This window comes from Eubalaena glacialis, chromosome 9, assembly GCF_028564815.1.
Source record: "Eubalaena glacialis isolate mEubGla1 chromosome 9, mEubGla1.1.hap2.+ XY, whole genome shotgun sequence".
NCBI classification, from domain to species: Eukaryota; Metazoa; Chordata; class Mammalia; order Artiodactyla; family Balaenidae; genus Eubalaena; species Eubalaena glacialis.
The window spans coordinates 6,370,447-6,392,144 of NC_083724.1; the positions used below are offsets into that span (position 1 = coordinate 6,370,447).

The 21,698-nt window shown below is 44.6% G+C and overlaps 1 protein-coding gene across 2 annotated transcripts in view; it reads right to left on the reverse strand.

The window, feature by feature from the left end:
* Positions 1-21,698, reverse strand: part of ABL1 (ABL proto-oncogene 1, non-receptor tyrosine kinase) — a 130,304-nt gene that overhangs the window by 19,072 nt on the left and 89,534 nt on the right. For both annotated transcript variants that reach the window (XM_061199755.1, XM_061199756.1), the window contains exons 2-4: positions 10,242-10,415; positions 9,400-9,695; positions 2,112-2,384 (exon numbers count right to left, since the gene is read on the reverse strand). In XM_061199755.1, the coding sequence (XP_061055738.1) occupies positions 2,112-2,384; positions 9,400-9,695; positions 10,242-10,415 (743 nt within the window). The remainder of the gene's footprint in view (positions 1-2,111; positions 2,385-9,399; positions 9,696-10,241; positions 10,416-21,698) is intronic.

A 21,698-nucleotide genomic window follows, 5' to 3' on the forward strand; every position in this document is an offset into this window, starting at 1 on the left:
ACCGCTGAGCTCCAGGGGGTCCCTCCTCTAGAATCATCTTCTTCAGTTGTTCGGAAAATAATGGCACAGCATTAGCTACTGAGCTACAGTTTCCCCAAGTGCAAACTCTACCTCTTTTTAAAGTTTTCCAACAAGCCTTTCCTGGACTGCTATCTAGTGTATTTTGTGCTTTTACTCTTGTTTTGTTTTGGCAAATCCTGGCAAATGTGTGGGTAGCGCCTGAGCCTTTAACAGCTCTACAAGCTGGTCAAGGCTCAGTTTCCCTGGGCCTGGTCTTCGGCCGCGTGCCACCCTGGGACGCTGGAGCGCACGCCTCCCCGTGCCCTGGCCTGGGCTCCGGGAGGTGGGGCAATAGCTGTTCAGCTCATTCGAGGGCTCGCCAACATAGGCGTCCCCGAGAACAGCGAATCCAACCACCTTATTCCTGTGCATCAAACCCTTCAACACGCCCCACTGCCTCCGGGACAGCGTCCCAGCTCCTCAGCCGGGTTCAAGGCCTCTGCAACTCGGCGAGCCCTCTCTGCCCTCTACCTTCCTCCCCTGGCCCCGTTCCCTTGGCCAACTCCTGCTTGCCCTGCTCACAACTCCCGTCCTGCTTTCTCCCTGCTGAGCAGAGCTCACCTGTCCCTCCTCTCATCCCCACATGGTGCCACAGATCTGAGCTCATGCCTCTAACACAGCCCTTGTCACACCACACCGCAACTACTGTCATACTTGCCTATTTCTCCTACTAACTAGACTACCACCAACCAGATGATTCTAACCACCTAGACCAGCCTGAGGTGAAGAACTCTGTCCAATTCGTTTCCACAATCCCAGTGTTAAGTTCAGGGTCTGGCAAATAAAAGTGAGGAGTTTGATAAATGCTTATTAAGTTAAAGAAAATCCTATCTGGAAAATATCCAGGGGTCCTCGAAATACCCATGCCACCACCATTCCCCACCTCCCTCCCCAAGCGTCAGTCCTGCCCCAAGGACCAAGCTAAGGGGACACAGTCAACATGAAGGCCAGGAAGCCACCTTTGGTTTCTGGGACTAAAAAATGCAATCTTTTCTCTAAAGTGTCACTTCACATCAACCAGAAATCACAATTTCCATTTTACTGCGCCTTTGAGTGAGGGCAGCAGGGAAATGACTGAGTCCCGAAAAGGCGGGCGTTCTGGCTGCGTGCACCTGACCGACCTTCGAGAAGCACGCACACACTCGGGTTCGTTTTTCCCAGTGGTGGGTGCTTCAGTTCTGCTTCTTTGTTAACAGCTGCAAAACAGGGCTCCCCCTCTCAATTTCTGTGCACGGGTCAACATAATGGGAGTTCATTTAAAGCAAGCAAAGGCCACACAGGGCAACACTAGGGGACACTCTCACCACAGCTAACCACATGGCTCACAGTTTGATGGAGGCGAGGCCTGCAAATTGAACTTCCTTCCCTTGGCTGGCCAACAACGCTAGAGACTACCAACGCCAGGCTTCAGTGGAGAGTGGAAGTCGCAGTCATGGACGGCGGGCAGGCAGTATCCGAGGCCCTGCGAAGCCCCCATGTCTCCTTGGTGCCTTCCTAGAGGAGGCAGCCCACACCTGTGCTTCCAGAAGTTTGGACACACGATTTGGGGAATGGGAACCTGCTAGAAACACCCAATGCACTTGCCTCTCAAATCCACCAACAAAAATCCACAGAAGAGTCAAACGCATTTTGGTTACATCTCCTACAACTCAGAGACCCGCCCCCACCCACCCGCCCCCCTTCTCTTAACTCAGTAGGAAGCGATCCAAATGCCACACAAACAGAACGGAAACCCACGGCTTTAAAACACCCTTGCCATAGAATGAAAAAACTCCTCCAAACGACTAATCTTTTTACACCAAAAAACCCACAGCACTTCTCAGCTCTCGGCATATGTGGAAACACACTGAGAATAAGAGAATGAGTCAACCCGCACACAGAAACACAGATGGCTTGAGCTGAAGAGTGAGGCCCCGGGCCGTGCGCACAGACAGGCGTCGCTGCGCCCCAGCAGACAACGGGCCACCCTGAACTAAGGTGGTGCGCCACCTCGAGGCGCTGTGGGCAGCGAGGCTCTCGCTGGACGGACAGCCGGGTGGTCCCGGGCTTACCTTCAAGGTCTTCACGGCCACCGTCAGGCTGTACTTCTTCCACACGCCTTCGTACACCTCCCCGTACTGGCCTCCGCCCAGCTTGTGCTTCATGGTGATGTCCGTGCGCTCCATCTCCCACTTGTCGTAGTTAGGGGACACGCCGTAGACGGTGGGCTTGTTGCGCTTGGGGGCCGGGTAGTGGAGAGTGGTGATGAGCCCATCAGCCACGGTTGAGTGATGGTGAACCAGCTCGGCCAAAGTGCTGAAGCGGCTCTCTGAGGAGACGTAGAGCTGAGGAGACAGGGGCGGCCTTCAGCCACAGAGCGGCACACGCTCAAACAACTCCGGAGGCCAGCTCCGCTGAGCCTGAACTTAACGCGCAGCAGAACCTCAGATAAACAGCTCTCCGCACAGGGCCAAGTGTTCAGAAAATCACTTATGCTGTGTTTCTCCACGACCTCCTCCACCTGCCTCATTTTCACATGTCTGGTTCTCTGTAACCATTCTGAGTCCAGCGTAAATGTCCATGAAGTAGTCCCTGACCGCCCAATGTAGAGTCATCACCCGGCACCAGTGAGTCATCGTATCACCTGTCTTACCTCTCTGCACTGTACTTACCACTAGCTCACAACTCCTTGTTTATCTGCCTGATTGCTGTCTCCAGCTACTAGAATGTCAGCTTCATGAGAGCAGAGCCCTAAGCTGTCTGCTTTTATCCTGTATCCCCAATGTCCAGCACAAGAAATGAGCACATAACAGGTACTCAATAAATGTTGTTGATTAAATTAATAAAGAGTAGAACTTAATAAGCATTTGCTGGCTGGAAAAGAAAGTAATTTTTAATTATTACTACCTAAAACCTATAGTTATATAATCATCTAGAACTAAACAGTGATCAGAGATGAAAATCACTATAAAACATAAACCTCCGTCTCATTCCTGCTCCCTCGATTTGGGCTGAGTAAGAAGCATCAGAGGGCAAGACTTGCAAATCCCAGCAGTATGCCCACGTGGGATGCCCCCACCAGCGCTCTCCCAGAACAGGGTGGGGACTGGGAGGGCTGCACAGAGGCCGTGCAGCCTCCTCCGGCACAGGGAAGTCAGGAGAAGGGATATGAGACACAAGTGCACGTGAGTCTCTAACTGAGACCTACAGCGGGTGAGAACCCGTGCAGGGAGCCCCTCCCTGGGTCATTCACGTCTGGACGCTGCGAAGGGGAGGAAGGCAAAGGTGCAGGCCGGCAGAGAGCAACAATGTGGATGGTGACAGCTATCTTTCTTCTCCTCTCTTTTTTGTTTGGTTCAGTGATGTAGTGAGGGGATATTTCCTTCCCAAAGCCAATTCACATTAAAATTCACATAGAACATCTGGACTCCAGGCACATAACTGAATCTGTTGGCTCACTAAGGGCAGCCGATGATTGCTGAAGGTGGAAAGGATACGAAGAATCACGACTAGGTGTTCATTTAAGACGTGCCCAAACTGCAAAGACATGGGAAGGAGGAAACAGATTTGGGACAGTGGTGATGCCTGAGGCCAGAGGGACAAAAGAACAGGATCAGTCACCTGTAGCTGTAATATCTTACTACTTAAAAAAAAGAAACAGGAAGAAAAAGCCTGAAACACATATGGCAGGGCCAAGGCCTTGGCTGTTGGCGATGGTAGGCTCCATTACCTTCTGTACGTTTGTAATGTTAGATAATGAACATACTTCAGAAGAAGGAAGTAACAACAAATATACAATCTGAACCATCTGTAAGTCTCAAGAGGGTAAACAGGAGTCTTTAACGGGAGATTTTTTTTCCTTTTTTGCCTGGGGAGGTGACAAACAAATTTTAAAAAATCATGCAAGCCAATGGCAAACTTTGGCTTAGAGGTTTATAATTCACAATCTTTTTGTAGCAATCTTACTAAAATAAAATTCTGAGCAACCCAAGAATTGTCCAGAAAGATTCTGCAGCCCTGGGGACCTCGTCCCTCTGGAAGACGGTGCCTCTGAACGGCAGGACCTTTCAGGGTGAGGAGGCAGCCCGCCAGGAGGCCCTACTTTTAGACCTCAGAGCACCGAGGAGAAACCTCTAAGTGAACCACTCTAGGGAGAGGCCGTGAGTCTCACTCAGGCCCCTGCACGTGCCGGGGGCTGGGTCGGGGTGGGGGGCAGAGGCGGCCACCGCTGAGCCTGCCCTTAGCTTAAGGCCCGCACACTGACAACACGGCACTCTCCTCGGTGTTAGTCACCAATGCACGTGCAAGTCACAAAGATGATGGAGTGGGGGATGCAGGGAGGGTTCCAAATCCTCGCCCCTCTCTGGAGAAGTCAGCTGTCCAACTGCTTCGCTCCAGGCTGCAAATGCTCCAAGCCCTCTTCTCTCTGGCTACTCAGCTGGTGGGCACTTTTCCTACCAAGGAGGGACGAGAGGAGAGAAAACCCACTCCAAGAAGACACCTCCTGGAGCCACAGCACCCCTCTCGCCTTGGAAATCACTGGCACAGTACACGCAAAAGAGCCTGTTTCACTTGCTGGGCTCCTGGGGCAGGTCGCCTGGGAACAAGGCTCATTACCTATTTCTCCCCGTCAGCCTGAAAGGAGCACTCCCCAACCCGAAGATCAAGTTCACTCAATCGCCCAGAATGCTAATGACTCCCCGAAGCCCTAGTTTATGCAGAATTTGTTCTTGGTCTCAGCTGATTCCCTCTCAGGCTCCTTTATTAGAGGTTTCAGAGTTATGGGAGGTTTCACTGAATGGGCAGACTTTATCTTTTTCAATAATTAAATTTACAGACCCCAAGACTTAGTTCATTTTTCAACATAAAACACCAACATACCAACACATTAAATATTGAAACTCCCTTAAATGGACTGCACAGCCATCTTCTAACAGTCAAGTCTGGTGGCTTCCTTCTGATGAGTGCTAGTTCGTGAGCAGCACTGTGCTAGCGAACTGGGTAATCTTCATCAGGAATCCATGGCATGTTCACAGAAGAAAGTGAACTTACTGTTATGAATGGCATGTCATTATGCTATGCACCCAGTTACATAAACACTCTGGGTGCGCAGCCAGGGTGCGCCTCTTCCTAATCATGCAGGGACCCGAAAGATAGGATTTGTCAAAGAAACTCACCAGAAGCAGCTTTCCTCCTGACAGCCAGACTCACAGGCTTATCGGACGTGTGCAACCTTTGGCTGCCTCAGACCCTGGAGTCCCACCTGGGACGTAGTATTTATAGGCTGCAAGGCCAGGAAGTGACCCCCCACCCCCAGCCAACCTCCAAGCTACCCACATACCAGCAGGAAGCCAGTGCTTAATAATGAAGCAGTGCTTAATAATAATGCTTCCAGTCTCCTCGACAAGGGAAGATCAGCTACGGTTTAGCAGGCTTTTCACCAGATGCCTGCACCTGCTGAGCCAGTGTCCTGCCACCTCTGCTAAAGCTGACGCCCGAATTCCACTCCTGTCAACCCAAACCTGTCACTTTAGGAGACCATGAAAATAAACGTCAACTGCATCTCTTGGAGAAAAGGAAGGAGAGGAAAGACTCTATCAAGGGCTATAATCGTGAGGCTTGGTGGCAGCATCCCACCCAGGTACATAAGATGCAGGCACAAATAACCAGAACAAGTGAAGAATGACTGGGGGTGGGCGGTGGAGGAGGAAAATCAGTCTTTAATTCCACTAGGTTGGCAGAGGATTCCAAACTTTAAGAAAGCAGCAAGAATGAAAACCAAATCCCAGGGTATCTGAGGGCTGTTAAGACTCTCAGGACGCCTAGGAAACAGCAACGGCTCAGTCTGGTATGGTGCTTTCAAGAGTCTCGCCTGAAACTCCCAGAATCCTAGGCTCTGGGCCCTGAGCCGGTGGCCCCTGGCTGACTGACCAACTGACAACGGCTGCTGAATGCTCAGGAACATGGGAGGGAGGTAAACCAGAGCCAAGAGGGTGGAGGCAGAAAGAAATCCTTTGGGGCCTTAGAGAAGAATCTTCTAAATTCAGTTGTTTTCTAAAGATTAGCTAATATAAAAATAAGAATTAAAACTTAGTCAACCCCAGCCTATTCCTCCCACCAAACTTTAAATTTTCCCCTTCGAAATCCAAAAAGGATTGCATCAAAGCTCTGCTATGTGAGCAGCTTTTCTTCAATGCCGAGCCACACCGTCCCATGCGTCATTATAACAGCCCCCCTCCCCGATTCTGACATTGTTCCACTCATTCCAGGAACATAATCCCACCCAACAGAGCCCCCTCGAGTGTGGCCTGATGACCCCGTGGGTTGAGAAGTCTCCAGGTGCTCGGACAGCTGAAGGGAGAGTCTTTGCCGGGGAGGGAAGGAGGAGGGCAAGGTGCCCAGGTCACTTCGATGAGTAGCGGATACTGCCTGATCAAATGGGTTCCTTGTGCTCTACCTGGAATGAAAGGAACCCACCTGGCGCACATGAGCTTTTAGACAGAGGGCTCAGCTTCCTCGTCAGATGACTTTCAAATTCTGCAAATCATGTATCCACGTAGGCTTTGCTCTCCCCCTTTTAACCATATTTTAGACCAACCCCCAGCTAATGAGTTGTCAAACTGGATCATGCTTGCCTGCATCTGTTCCAAGGATGCTGATTAAACAACTCCAGGGAAAAAGAACCATTATCCTGTTCAGTACAAACCTCAACTGATTACCGTGGTGCAGCGGGGCTCGCCCTGGATAAATGGCACAGATGGGAAGCAAGCTGTCAGCTCCGGGAAGTCACCTCCCTCATGGGCGGTGCACTCTGGTGTTCTAATTCACTAAGAAGGCACCCTTGTGGTCTGAAGTCAAGGTTTCAAAGGGCCCAGCACCCTGGAATATATCCCACAGAATGCAGGACCTAGTTCCACATCTGGGATGAGAACAATGACCTGAAAAGCATGCTGATGAAGCCGATCTCTGGTCACACATCAAAGGCAGACTATGCTGTCTGTCCTACAGACTACAGTGCCGGTATAAAGACATGTGCAGTGACGAAAAGGATCAGATATTGGCAATAAGGACTTTAGCCAGAAGACTCTGAGACATGTGGAAAAAACAACAGATAGGAAAACTGAAAAAAGAAACGTATTGTGCATTTGTATGGTACAAATGAATGTGTGAGGATAGCCATGAAAATGCTAGCAAGATTAAGAAATGGGAACTAGGGACTTCCCAGTCCCCAGTAGTTCCCACTACTTCCCAGTAGTTAGGACTCCGTGCTTCCACTGCAGGGGGCATGGGTTAGATCCCTGGTCGGGGGGCCGGGGGCGGGGGGGTGGAGGTGGGGAGAGGAGGCTAGGATCCTGCATGCCGCCACATGGCATGGCCAAAAAAAAAAAAAAAAAAAAGAGGGAACTAAACTAGCCCTACCAGATATTAAAACATATTATAAAGCCATAACAATTAAAAGTCTGATTCTGGCATATGAACAGACAGACCAATGGAAGAGAACAGACCTAAATACATATGCAAATTTGGTATACCTCAAATACACAGGAAAGGATGAGTTTAGTAAATGGCATAGGAAGCACAGGTATATTAAACATAATGAGATACCATCTTTACCAATCAGTGACAGGGATATTTTTACAAGTCTGAGAATATAGTGCTGATGAGGGGAAGGGGAAACACGCACTCTCACATTGCTGGTGAGAAAACACATCTGTACAATTTCTAACGAAAGTAATTTGGCAATAGCTACACAAGTTTTAAATACACATAACCTCCAATCAGTTCTAGCAACTTACCTTGCATATGCTTGGACTGTACACAAAGAAGTATGTGCAGTGTATTTTCAAAATGCCAGTTGTGACCCACTAGGGGGTCTATGAAATAAACTCAGTGCATTATGACCGGAAGTTTTAAAAAAAATGAAACAGAACAGAATGGTATACAAAATATCAGAATGCATTACGTATAGTAAGAGTAAGTAGGGTTTCATGAACCTTCTGTTCCTAGTGTGTGTACTGGGTGGTGACTTTTTTTTTTTTTTTTTTAACAGTGGGCTGAGATTTTTTTTTAAAGGTTTGAAATCCACTTTACAACAGCATTATTTATAATAGCAAAAGATTAGGAAACAGCCTAAAAGTCGGCCAGCAGGGGACTGCTTAAATAAATGACGGTCCATCCATGCTAGGCAGTCATTAATAAGAATGAGGCAGCTCTAAATGTGCTGCCATAAAACAATCTCCAAAATATATTATTAGGTGGGAAAAGCAAGATGCAGAACAGTGTAGATTATGCATCATTTGTGATTTTTAAAAAATATAAACATATATATACTGGGGAACTCTGGAAGAAACTGGTCACAGTGGTTGCCTCTGGGCAGGGGAACTGAATTAGGAGACAGAATTACGTTTCACGGCAATTCATTTTTTTTTTTTTAAACCACGTGCATGCATTACATATTATTAAAAAACACATACACCATCTGGGCCCATCCCGACAATCCACCTATCTACACCCTCAATGACAGCATGGTGCAGTGGAACAGACAGTGGAATCTGAGCCTAGTTCCATCAATTACTCACTATGTGATCTTCAGCAAGAAATTTTATCCCTCTAAGCCTTCACTTCCTTAATGCAAAAATGCAGCTAAAAGCAGTATCTGCCCTGAGGACTGAGGTGAGGTTTAAAAGAAATGAAGATTGAAAAATGCCCCAGCAAACAGTAGGAACTCAGTAAATGTTCATTTCTCCCTTCCCTTCATGGACTCTTAATGACTGTTTATATGATGATCACAAAACCATATATAACAACTCCTTTACAAAACTACAATTTGGGTTTGGAAATATACGGGTATGACGTGATCCCATTTTTGTTTAAAAACTGTGTGTATATATGTATTATACACACACACACACAAATGTGATTTCATCTGTAGAAAGAAAGCTATGTACCAGACTTGTTTTGGGGAGGTGCTATTAAGGTGGTCTTTCACTTTAAAAATAACCATCTATTGTGTGAATTTTCCTCACTGAGGATAAATTACTTTCAGAATAAGAGATTTTTTTAAAAAGGAAGAGTCTTAGTGTAAGAAATATGTCCAAAACCCAACAGACAATCCACTTATCTTACGAAACTGCTAACAACCAAACTCCAACAGGACAATTAGAGAACCACATCAGCCTGTGGACTTGTAATGTCACACGATCGGTCCTCAACGGAGGGCCTTTAACAAGGCCAGTGGGATGATGCCTGCTGTTTCAAACAACTTCTTGGTTGAGCTTTGTTGCAAAAACTTATCCACCTAGCAGCAGGACCTCTTGCCCCCACCCTGGCCCACAGGCTGCCCTGCCTGGCGCCCCCTACCTTGCCATCAGAAGCAGTGTTGATCCTGTAGTGGTACACCCTCCCTTCGTATCTCAGCGAGATGGACCTCTGCCCGGGACTGCTCTCGCTCTCCCGAACCAAGAAGCTGCCATTGATTCCACTGCTCAGCAAGTACTCAGCGGCGTTGCGGGACACGGGCCCATGGTACCAGGAATGTTTCTCCAGACTGTTGACTGGCGTGATGTAGTTGCTTGGGACCCACCCTTGGCCATTTTTAGTTTGGGCTTCACACCATTCCCCATTGTGATTGTAGCCTAAGACCCGGAGCTTTTCACCTTAGAAGAAAAGAACCAAATCAGACATATCAGTTTTAAAAGCTAATTCGTTCATTCTCATGTACTCTTCTATGATTACTAAAGATCTCCAAATTCCTAAATACCTATTTCATTTTAACAAGTCCACATAAATATATGTATTTACAAGCGTATGAGTATGAAGCTTCCTGTTTATATTGAATATGCAGATAAATATATAGCCTCAGTTTTTATAAATCTATTACTCAAGTGCTTTGTTTCTAATATAAGGAAGCTTTTAGTGGAAAGATACTTTTTCTTAAAAAAAAAAAAAAGTGTTTTCAGTGTTTGGTCCAGATGTCTTTTTCAATATAAAATAGGGAAAGCTCTGTTTTTGCCAAGAACTATGCAGGAACTCTTCTCCTTAAGGAAAAGTGACTCTTGTAAGGATGCTGTTAGTTTTTCGGGTCTCTCTGCATTCCAAACTAAAGCTGCTCTTTCCGCCAGCAAAGGGGCAGCCAGTCCGGCTCCGGCTTCCCCGGATTTCTGTCTCTTGCAACGATCACCAGCTGCCCACAGCTCTTTTACCTTTAGTTATGCTTAAAGTGTTATCCCCACTGGCCACAAAATCATACAGTGCAACGAAAAGGTTGGGGTCATTTTCGCTGGGACCAGCGAGAAGGTTTTCCTTAGAGTTCCAACGAGCTGCTTCGCTCAGACCTTGGGGCTCGAAGTCAGATGCTACTGGCCTCTGAAGGGCTTCTGGAAGAGAAACAGAAGAAAGAAGCAGGGAAGAAAGTTTTATTCTCAGGAACAAAAAAGTCTGTGCATCCAACATTATATATATTCTTAATTTATTTCATTTCTTAACATCTGCACGTATTATCTATTAATCAGAAAGGTGATTAAAAAAAAATGGACTCTTCCTTTCCCAAATCTCGTGAAAAACCCGAAATATTTACATTCCAGAGTGGTAACTACCGTTCCCAAATGGTTTAAACTTTTTAAGTTCACTAATTCAAAAAATTCAACTAGAAATAGAGACAGTCCATCCTCACACGTCCTTGCCGTTGCTTATGTTATAACATGGAGCAAAAGTTTCTTGCTTTAAAACATTTTTAAATGTATGAAAGTTAATAAACGTGCATAATTTAAAAGTCAAATAGTGCTGAAGAGCTTATAATGAAGGACAAACACTTTCCATCCCACTCCCCTCTACACCCAGAGGCAACAGCTGTTTTCTTGGTGACGACCTCCATCTCTCTAAACAGAAGCTACATCATTATAATCGCTGTACCCTCTCCCCCCATCTCTCCTGCACCAGCCTCTACTGGTCACCTTTGCATTTTCAGTAACAGACTTACACTTTTATTTCTTTTTCTTCCTGCTAGAGACCGTATCTCTCAACTATTTACCTCACAAGATAAGGATATTAACATCCTACCCTTCCTTCCAGCTTTCCCCCCTCTACACTCAAAGTATGGCCTTCTTTACATTTTCTTCTACTTTGTGTAAAAGAAATTCTGTTCTTCTATTCTTTAATAAAGTCTTTCATTTTTGTCTATAAGTAGATTCTAAGAGTTGAAAACCAATCAACATCTTTTATGTTAGGAATGTGTGACTATTACTCACTACAGGGTTAAATACAGTTCAATATTTTTTCCTGAAGTTTTTTCTTGTCTTTTATTTTTTATTTTTTTGAACTATGTTCAAACTCTCCATGGGTTCTTTCACCCCAGCAAATCTACTCCAAGTAGATCTTAACAGTTATAGAATATTATGGCTAAGAAATCAAACTTTTAAAAAGGAGGAAAGGGGAAAATTCTAATTTGAGAAGAATGGAAAGATCTACCATCTGTTTACACCAAACATAAATGGCAACAGAACAAAATTGTTTTAAATTTCCCTTTTTATGGATTTAGAGGACCCCCAAACATCTTTTCTTGGGCAATAGCACCCATCTCAGGGATGGGCGTGATTCTGCAGTACTCACTTCGAAAAAGACACTGGAGGCACCTAATACATCTGAGAGACTAGCCTAAACTTCCAGAAACACAACTGGAGAACTTTCAGAAACAAACATTCTTTAAACTATCTCTTTGGAATAAACCAATAGAACATAAATAAGAAGGCCTCTCAATTCTAGCTTTTGTACTACTGACTATAGTGAACCTTCAGGAATTGTTTTTCTAAAAGAGAAAATCCCAAATTACGTCACTACTGTGCTTGGTAATTTCATTTTATGAATCTTGAGGGCAAAGATAATTTCAAGGAAGAGCGTCCTGTAACACTACCATTTCCTAGAATGTGCAAAAAGCTTAGTGATGTGTTAGGCCCTGATTCTCTGAGTACTTACTTACAGCAGCTCTAAAAGTATATCTAGTGCCATCGTGATCACAGATTGACTGATTAACCAAAAAACGCTGGTCAAAGCAGGGAATTCTTGAAAATTAAAGTCTGCGATCCCCTAACCCCACCTGAATGTACACTGATTTGCTAGTCTTGACGATAGGGCCAAGGACTGTCCTTTTGAGTGTGGGTATGTGATTACAGTTGGATGTTGTCTTACCATCCTACCTATAATGCATCATCTCACTTCAGCTTCCTACAGGTGGAAGAAGAAGCTAGAGCCATTCGATATGTCATCCCAGTACAATCCCTTCCAATGTTTATAGGTGTGTCAGTCACACCTAGTCCTGTAGCAATTTTTAAAAAGTTACCTGCATTTACAGAGGCTATCGAAAACATTCACTTAAATTTTCATAGAGACAAATCTCTGTTCACATTTGGATTTCACTGGTTTCATATTAACCAAGTAGTTAAAGCAACAAGTGTATCTGAAATAAAGAGATGTAGAAAGAAACACAAGTGGCTCTGGGTGTGGCTGTGACTCAGGTGGTGGGAGCAATGTGTGGTAGTGGAGCGGCTGCCCTACCCCGTGGGCACCAGAGAGTCATGTGTTATGAAGGAAGCCGAGCCGCTGGTCGCTTCAGCGAGTCAGTTCGGTGAAAGCAAGTCAAAAGAGCTTCTACTGCCGTTAACGTCGATATTAAGTAAAATTATTAGGCAAAGGATTCTTAACATAAAAGAACTCTTGCATATCAAAAGGAAAAGATAAAACTCTCCTCTATGGAAAAATAGACCAAAACTATGAATAAGCAGCGCACAGAAAATTTAAATTACCGTTAAACACAGAAAGCATGTCTACCCTCCTAATAATCAAAGAAATGCAAATTCTCCATGAAATTGGGCAGGGACATTTTCTTGAGGCTAACAGGGTAAAACTTCAATGAAATGGGCACTCTCATACACTGCTAATAGTTGGTATAGATATTGCTGTAACATTTTAGGAGAAAAACTGGAAATGTGAACCGAACTGAGTCTTTAAAGAATTCCATCACCTTTGACATACTGCTAGGAATTTATCCCAGGAGACCCACACAAGGATTTGTATATACTGATTTTTAAATAACAGCACAGAAAAGGAAAGGTACACAATATTTATCAATACAAGATAAGTTAGTTCGTGGTCCATCGATAAAATGGAATGCATTCGTAAAGCCATTCAAAATATTTTTGGAAAAAATATTTACTAACTTGGAAGTATACTATAACAATCCCCCATTTCATAAAGATTGAAAAAAGTCCAGAAGGAACTACATCAAAATGTGAACAGTAGTTAATGCATGGTAGTATGTTAACAGTACCATTAACAGTAATTTAACTCGGGGTGGTGGGATTACAAACATTTTAAGTTTTCTTTATTCTTTTCTGTATTTTGGCATATTTCTCACAATGAATGTGGATTGTTTTTATAATGAGAAAACAATTACAAAAATTAAAAAACTGTCATATATAGAAGCCAGCGGACACATATAATTGATAATCTAACATGAAAAAGTACACAGGGTGGGGAGGGAATCTCCTCAAGCTGTCCTGAAAAAGTATGTGTGCATTCCCCTCCAGTGTCCCAACCTCGTGGCCATGAGCACACGACTTTCGCGGACCAGGCCTACACAGGAAATTAAAGCAAAGTCATGAATACAGAAATGCTTTTCTTCTCAAATGCCATTTGACCTCTTCTATCAAACATTCTGCAGCATCTGGATTTGATCAAAGTTACATAATCAGGGGAAGTAGCCTGGAAAACACCTGGAATAGGCAGAACACAGATACTGGCTCAGGGGTGACTGTCGACTTAAAGTATGGGTTAAGGAGGGACTGTCCCTAACATGGAGACAGATGCTGAGAATTTCATGTGAGGGGATGAGGCCTTTGTCAGGAAGGAAAGAGCCTCCCACAGCTTTTTGATTCAACAGGACGTCAGGAAATCCAAGGCAGCCTTTCAATTTTCCTCTCCAGTTCTTGCTCCATTCCACAAATTAATGGCCAAAGCCCAAAGGGAAGTATTGCTCATGCTTGCCTCTGGATCGAGACACTGAAGTGTAGCCACAGTCGAACACCAAAACCTTCCAGTCAATTCCCAATCCAGGCTGATGTCAAAATTGACTCACAATGTATAAATGCCAAGTTCTTTGCTTCATTTCACAGTGAACTATGCTCGTCAACCTTAAAAATGATCACAGTTTACAAGGCCAGAGTTGCAGAATGTACTTAAATCTTCCTTGCTTAATACATGAACTTCCTGCCGGTCCCAGGTTAGACCCCCTAAAGAAGCTCAAAGGATTCATTAAAAAAAAGGATGTCCCAAACAGCTCCCCTCTTCTGTTCTGCCAATGGATAAAGAAATCTTAGCATCTATTATTCTTAAAAATTTTAGTTAACATTTTCTGCAGCATCCTGAGTTATATTTTTAAAATATTTTTTATATCTTCAAAAATGCCTCCCATCTCATTGAAAATCCTTTTGTTATTTCACCACATCTTTAACGAAAAGGTTCCCACTCACCAACAAAACTCAGGAAAAGTCATATACCAAGAATGGTGCTATCTAAAAAAATGCCTCCAAAGCTCTAAAAAGCTATGGCTCCAACTATGAGAATAACAAACTGAAAATTCTGTAAGAACAATGCCATAGAATTCACTGGATCTGCGCTGATTAACTTATTTGGACAGTATTCTAAGAAAATAGCTTGGGTCTTTAAAGTACAATTTAAAGAGCATTTTATACAAAGATAATCCTTTCTTAAAGTTGTGAGTCACTGATCAAAAATGTTTACAAAAGATTCTCCCATACGGCATATCTGTCTAGACTTTCAGGGGCTGCTGCTGGAGCTGCCACCGGCAAGCAGGAGGAAGTCATGTGTTACTGCAGTCCCGAGGGGAGGGGAGGGGAGACTTCACCTCCAGGAAAAACATCCCTGGGAAGCTTCCTACCTTCCTGTTGGCGCTCGTGCCCAAGGTCACGGTTCCTTCCAGAGTCAGAGCAGCCAGCTCTGTGGCAGTCATTACTGTCCACACTGGGGCTCTCGGGGACAGCTCAGTGTGGGGGAGGGGCGCGGGGGTGGGGCGTGTCGCGTGTGATAAACATTCCCTTTACTTTTGCTCACGTTCAATTATTTAAACCCTGGTTGCTTTAGTCTTGTTTCCTTTGTGGGCCCTTCATTATTATGCTCTAGCTCAAGGAATCTCTGTAATTTAAAAATCTATAAAACAGATCCTTCAAAAAAGAAGGAAGCCTTCGTGTTTTATTTCATACTCGGTTCCAACTGATGAGATCATGCTCAGACTATTCTCAAGTCAGTTTATAACAGTCTAATACAACTTTTTATGATATGAGCTTAGAGGAAAAGTATTATTTCCCACAATTTGAACTCGATGAAAGCCATTTTATCTACATTCTACATGGCCCTTTATTTTGTAATTTACACCCTCACCCGGAGCAGTTAAAATTATTTAAAAAAACAAGTTTAGCTGAATATAGCCTTGGCATTAAGTTCTCACTCTGAACAAAATGTTCCCAGCACCCCAAAACACTGTGTCAGCTGCTGGGGAGCAGGGGTAGGGCAACGTGGTAACGATGCAAGGAATCATCACAGCCTCTGCTCCTTGTGGGAGAAACACAGTTCATGAAAATTTACACACCCTCAAAGCAAAAGTCTAACAGAAGATGGGCGCTGTCCTGCAGATTAATTGATAAGGACACAGACACTGAGGGCCAGGAGTTGTGAGGGGGGCGAGCTCAGCAGGAAGGAGGTGGACCCTGAACGAGACCGTGCCTGGCAAGAGAAGCAGGATTGACACAGGGACCCAAGGCCAGCCTGACACATCAAGGCTACTAAGGGAGGGGTCTTCAATTGGGCTGTGTTGTGGACCCTCTGGTGATGCCCAGGGACTCCTTCTCAGAATACAGTTTGTAAATGCATCAAATACATATGGAGGACTGCAAAGGAAAACTCTACTGAAACAGTCCTCAAAATATCTTTAAAAAAGTAATTTGTGATACGGTGCTTCTTTATTAATGCATTAAATATATGCTCCTTTATTAACACCTTAAATAACAAGCTCTAGTAGTAGCTACTGTCATTTCAAAGTAGTAATGAGTGTAAGTAATAATTACAATTGTTACATGATATGAAAATATCTGATTTCTACTGGTGGCAAAGTCACAAGTACTGCTAATATTACTGTGGTTTGTTACCTACATTCTTAAAAGAATAATATACTAATTTTCAGTTATGTTTAGTGAAATAAAGTTTTAATATTTTTCCATCCAAGGACATGGAGGCTCCGAATTCCATGCCAGACCCCGAGGGCCTTGCAGGTTCACAACTGCTACACTACAGATTTGGTTCACTAGAACCCCAGTCATCTGACAGGGAGAGGGGCCTAGAAAGGGGGCTGCAATAAATTAGTGCAAAGCCCGCACTATTCAGTTTTCTTTTTAGATAAATGCAGTTTTATTACTTCCCACTTAGGGGCATTGTAGGTAATAAATTAAATGGGTTTCTTAGAGAAATCTCCTTTAAAAAATAAAAAGTTAAAAAATAAAGTTATTTAAATTAGCCCAAGGTCTAACTATGTCTGGGAATCTTTTTACCTTATAATGTTCCTAGCCAATTTTAGAAAACAGAATTCTCCATCCTAACCTCTGTCCCTATCAGCAGTCCAGATACACAGCGCTCCCTTCTGAAGATACACGGTCCCTGCCCCCCTCCCTCCACCAGAAAGCCAAAAAATAAAAGGAATTTTGTGTCATCTTCTAAGAACCTACTGTCAAAGAAGTCTACAGTTACTGCAAATGAAGTATAAAGACCAATATAAAATAAGACCCTACCGTCTTCAAACCGTTCTGAACCCCATCATTCACACCCCCTCCCTCTCCCTCTCATCCCAGTAAGTGCACACCCACAGTCTGGCCACTTTCCCTCCCAAACCTCTGATCAGTCCCGTACTTTCCATGTCCCACCACACCCTTGACTGGTTTCCCCCTTTGACCCCACCCCCTGCATTCCGCCTCCACGCTGCCACCAGAGCAGTCGTTTTAAAATGCAGATCTGACCAAGTCACTCTTCTGTTAAAACCCACTGAGATGGCTGCTGGCCAAGAGGCAGAACAGGAACAGAAACCTTGGGGGGCAGCTCTGCCTGTCGACGCTCAGTCACATTTATCAATACTAGCACTGTCACCTGTGGCAACAGAAGCGACAGTGCTATCACGTGCCTTGCAGGACAGCTGGCAGTCTGCCGATAATGCAGGCGACACTGCTCCTAGCGACTAAAACGGGCCCTCAGAAAACGGCTGGGCTTGTTACTGCCACCACCTCTACAGGAGAAGTCCGCGCTCCAGAAGCGGCACCTTCCCCCCCGCCCCCCGACACCTACTGTTCACCCAGCCTCCCCAAATGCCTTGCAGTTTCCCTGTTGCTGCCTCAGCTGTGTGCACCTGGACAAGGGCCAGTCACTCCCCCTGGAATGCCTTCCCAGCCCACTCTGCATCCTGCGCCCTCACGCCCTCTAGGAAACCTCTGACGGGTCCTTCTGCCTCCCTACCGCCTCTCCTCCCGCTGATTACTTCCCCTTCACCTCATCTGGGGAGCACGTGGTGTCTGATAGGGACACAGTAAGGAATCTGTTCCCATGTCCCTTGCAGTACAGTAAGCCTGGGCTCCAGGGTGGACAAGCCTTGTTCAAATCTCAGCCCACCACGTCTTTAAGATATTAATTTCTGAGCCTCAGTTTCTCAACTGCACGATGGTTTCAACCTAGCTGGGCCGTCAGGAGGGGTCAACGCATACTGCATGCAGAGAATTTTTGCACGAATGTGGGAGTGGTACCTGGCACCAGGGCACTGCACTACAGGATAATTATTCCTTCTCTTGTTATTGTTACCACAATTACGTGAATTCCTTTGGGGCAGAGACCAAGCATTCTTATCAGAGTCTTCAGCACCTGCCTAATGCAATGCAGGACATACAGCACCACCGCTCAGTGTTTCTTAAAATGAACTCAACTGTAAGAACACCCTTTACTTGTTTGTCTTTAGCAACAAGGTAAAAACATTAAGTCACGATTGAAGAGTGCACCTTAATTATCTGTTAACCTGAAATAAGAAAAGCAGAAATGACAGACAGTAAAGATGAAAAGCAAATGCAACCTGACCAGGAAAACTTTTATAAAGATCTAGGAAATATAGTAACTTTTTAATGGAATGTAAACCACGGCCAAGATCCTAAAACAAGGTGTAACAGGAAAGTACATGTCTCTGTGCTTTCAAAAGAAATAGGATTTGTTACAGTCTCCCAACAGGCAGACACCCGGTGAGATCCCGATGCCTCCACACACTTCTTGTCTGTGGGCGAAGAAAGGTTCCATGAATCCCTGTTACTGGCCCAGATGTAAACCGTCCACAGTGAGCCTGCTAACCATAAAAGCATTTTTATTCTGTCACAGGCCATTTGCAACAGACTGAAAGCCTTCCCCTCTGCCTGCCAGGCCTGGGATGGTTTGAAAGCACTCATTTCGCAATTCCTGTTCTCTTTTAAAGCATCATCAAGGCTCCTGGGCCAGTTTAGACCCGACTGACTTAAGTGAAGGGGCTGCCCAATGGCAGGCAAGTTCCCCAGAATGTCTCATTAGCCATTATTATTCCTATTGCTAATTGGAGTAAGTGAACATGACCCCCAAACAGGTATTTTGGCTCCAAAAAGCAATGGCTAATTCTACTCATGGCCCGCCTTTAAATTAAATGTTAAGGTATTCAACGTACGATGCTATTAGGTAAATCTGAGGATGGTGAGACTGATAAGGATTAGGTCTCCAAAGAGGATTTAAGAGTAATAAGGCTAAAGTTTACGCCACTGAACGTGAGTGAATAACAGCTAGTACCGAGTGCACTTGAGAGGGCAGGAAGTGGAAGCTGAGGTGAAGTCACTCACCTGCTCTCCCTCCAGTTATCCATCCATCAGCCACCTGTCTGTCTGTCAGTCTGTCGGTCTCACTGTCTCCAGCACTGCTCTCTCACGATCTGGCTCTTTTTCCTTCTCATCTCTGGATCTCTTCCCTGCCGCCCCCCATCGCCCCTCTGCCCCTGTCCCAGCCTCCACCCCTTCCTTCCCTCTTATCTTGACTTCTTGTCTTTGTCTCCCAGTCTGTCTGTATCTCTCCCTTCTGTCTGTCTTCTCTATCACCACCACCCAACATACAGTATAACAAAGTACCGAAGGTGTGGATTAAGAAAGAAGGATTTGAGGGCTTCCCTGGTGGCGCAGTGGTTACGAATCCGCCTGCCAATGCAGGGGACACGGGTTCGAGCCCTGATCCGGGAAGATCCTACATGCCGCAGAGCAACTAAACCCGTGCGCTACAACTACTGAGCCTGCGCTCTAGAGCCCGCGAGACACAACTACTGAGCCCGCATGCCACAACTACTGAAGCCCACGTGCCTAGAGCCCGTGCTCCGCAACAAGAGAAGCCCCCGCAATGAGAAGCCCGCGCACCGCAACAAAGAGTAGCCCCCGCTCGCCGCAACTAGAGAAAGCCCACACGCTGCAATGAAGACCCAACGCAGCCAAAAAATAAATAAATTTATTAAAAAAAAAAAAGGGTCAGAGGAAGGGAAGATACTTTTCCTTAAAACCAAGGACAGGAAGTATTAATTATATGCATCAAAGCAAACTTGGAAACAAACTGTTTTCTTAACAACAAGAAAAACTATGGGTGGGTTTAGCTCTATTCTACCATCACACTTCAGCCATTAGAGAAATTGGCAATGCCAATATTTTAGACTGTGAAATATTTACTTAAAATAACAACAGCTAACACTTGCAAACATCTTGCTCTGTGCTGAACAATTTAAATGAAATCTCTCATGTGAATCTCCCAACTCAAGAAGGTAGGGACTACTATGAGCCTTATTTTTAAAATGAGAACACCAAGGCTCGGAGAGCAACATGCCCGTGGTCACCGGCATCTGGGCCCAGGCTGGCATCTGAGCCCAGGCAGGCTGGCTCCAGAGCTGTGTGCTTCACGTGAGAATGGGACCTTGGCAATACCCTAGCCATAACACTGCCTTGACTTAAGGACATCTCAAAAGAACCTCACATCAGCATAAATACATACATTTAGCACTTTATTGGTCTCAACACTTTCCCTTGAATCATCTCCTAGATCCTCAAAACAATCCTTGAAGGTGGGCTGGACAGAATGCTTGTTCTCTCCGTCTTTAGAGGAAAGAAAACAGAAAAGCTGAGAGAACGAAAACTGGGATCGCCTGACTCCAAATTCAAAAGTATTTCCAACCAACGTGAACTGGGGCCCTTCTTCCTCCTCTTCTCTAGAAACCTCATAGCGTTGGTATGAGAATGAAGTGAGGATGTCTATGAAGTGCTTGGTGCCAAAGAACTGTCACATCATAAATGCTCAACAATTTCAACGTAACCCCAAATGAAAAGGACTGACTGGCTTTCTACTTGGTTACAGAAAGAGCTTCAGATTTTCTTTGTTACTAAACAAGGGAAGTATTTGATGACCTCAGAAGAGAGTATTTAGAAAGAGAGCATAAGCTTCTCTGAGGCATAAGTTCTAAAAGTGTATCTGTGTGGCTGGCACCACATAAAGCATTTGCCAGAAAGTTAACTGCTGAAAAGAAGCATTTAAAAGTGGGCCCTTAAAATAAATTTTGAAAGTTCAAGAAGAGTTCACTTCACAGACATTAGTTTTTGATTCCACAGTACAGAACTAACATGTCCATGTACAACATTCACGCACAATGTATGCAAATACAAATACATGAACAAAGAAAAGTAAAGCGGAAAAAAAAAGAATTCAATTGGCCAATGTTCATGTTTTCTTTCACACCTCTAGAAGAGGGAAGAAATAATCAGAAAATTCAGTGCTTGAAGTAAACCTAAGATTGTAGAGCAAAATGTGGTCATGGTGAATAGTTACTGCTATAAACATACACTTTCACAAAGTTGGAGCACAAAATTTAAATGCTATAAATGCTTATATATGCATAAAATGTTTCTAGAAGGACACACAAGAAACTCAAGTGAGGCTTCTGGGTAGGGAAACTGGATAAAGGACAGAATTTTCTCTTCACTCTCTTATTTAGAATTTTTTATGATGTACAGCTATTTTAATATACATCTACTGCTAAAGGTAATCATTTTTATCAGTATTAGGCTTCTAAAAGAGAAAAAAAGAATATCCTCGTTTCAGGCTTTAGAGTGTTTCTGAAGATACCATTTTAACATCCACAGAGAGCTACAAAGGAGATAAACAATCACAGCTGGTAAAGCATATACTGGCTAAAACTGGGCTCTTTGGAGCCAGACAGCAAGGGTTCAAATCCCAGCACCACCACTTGCTAGCTCTGTGACCTTAGACAAGTTTCCTAACTTTCAGATGCCTCGGCTTCCTCATCTATAAAACGGAAGCAACCAAAGGGCCATCATGAGAAATAAGCAAATTAAATCATATAGAATGCTGAAACAGTGCTTGGAACACAGTAAGCATTTAATAATTGTTGCTTTGACAGCTAGGCCCAAGTAGCAATAGATGCACGATCAAGTTGCATTTATGGCTGAACTTTCTCTGATAGAATGGAAAACTTGACCATATTTAATTTTCTCCGTGACTCGGGA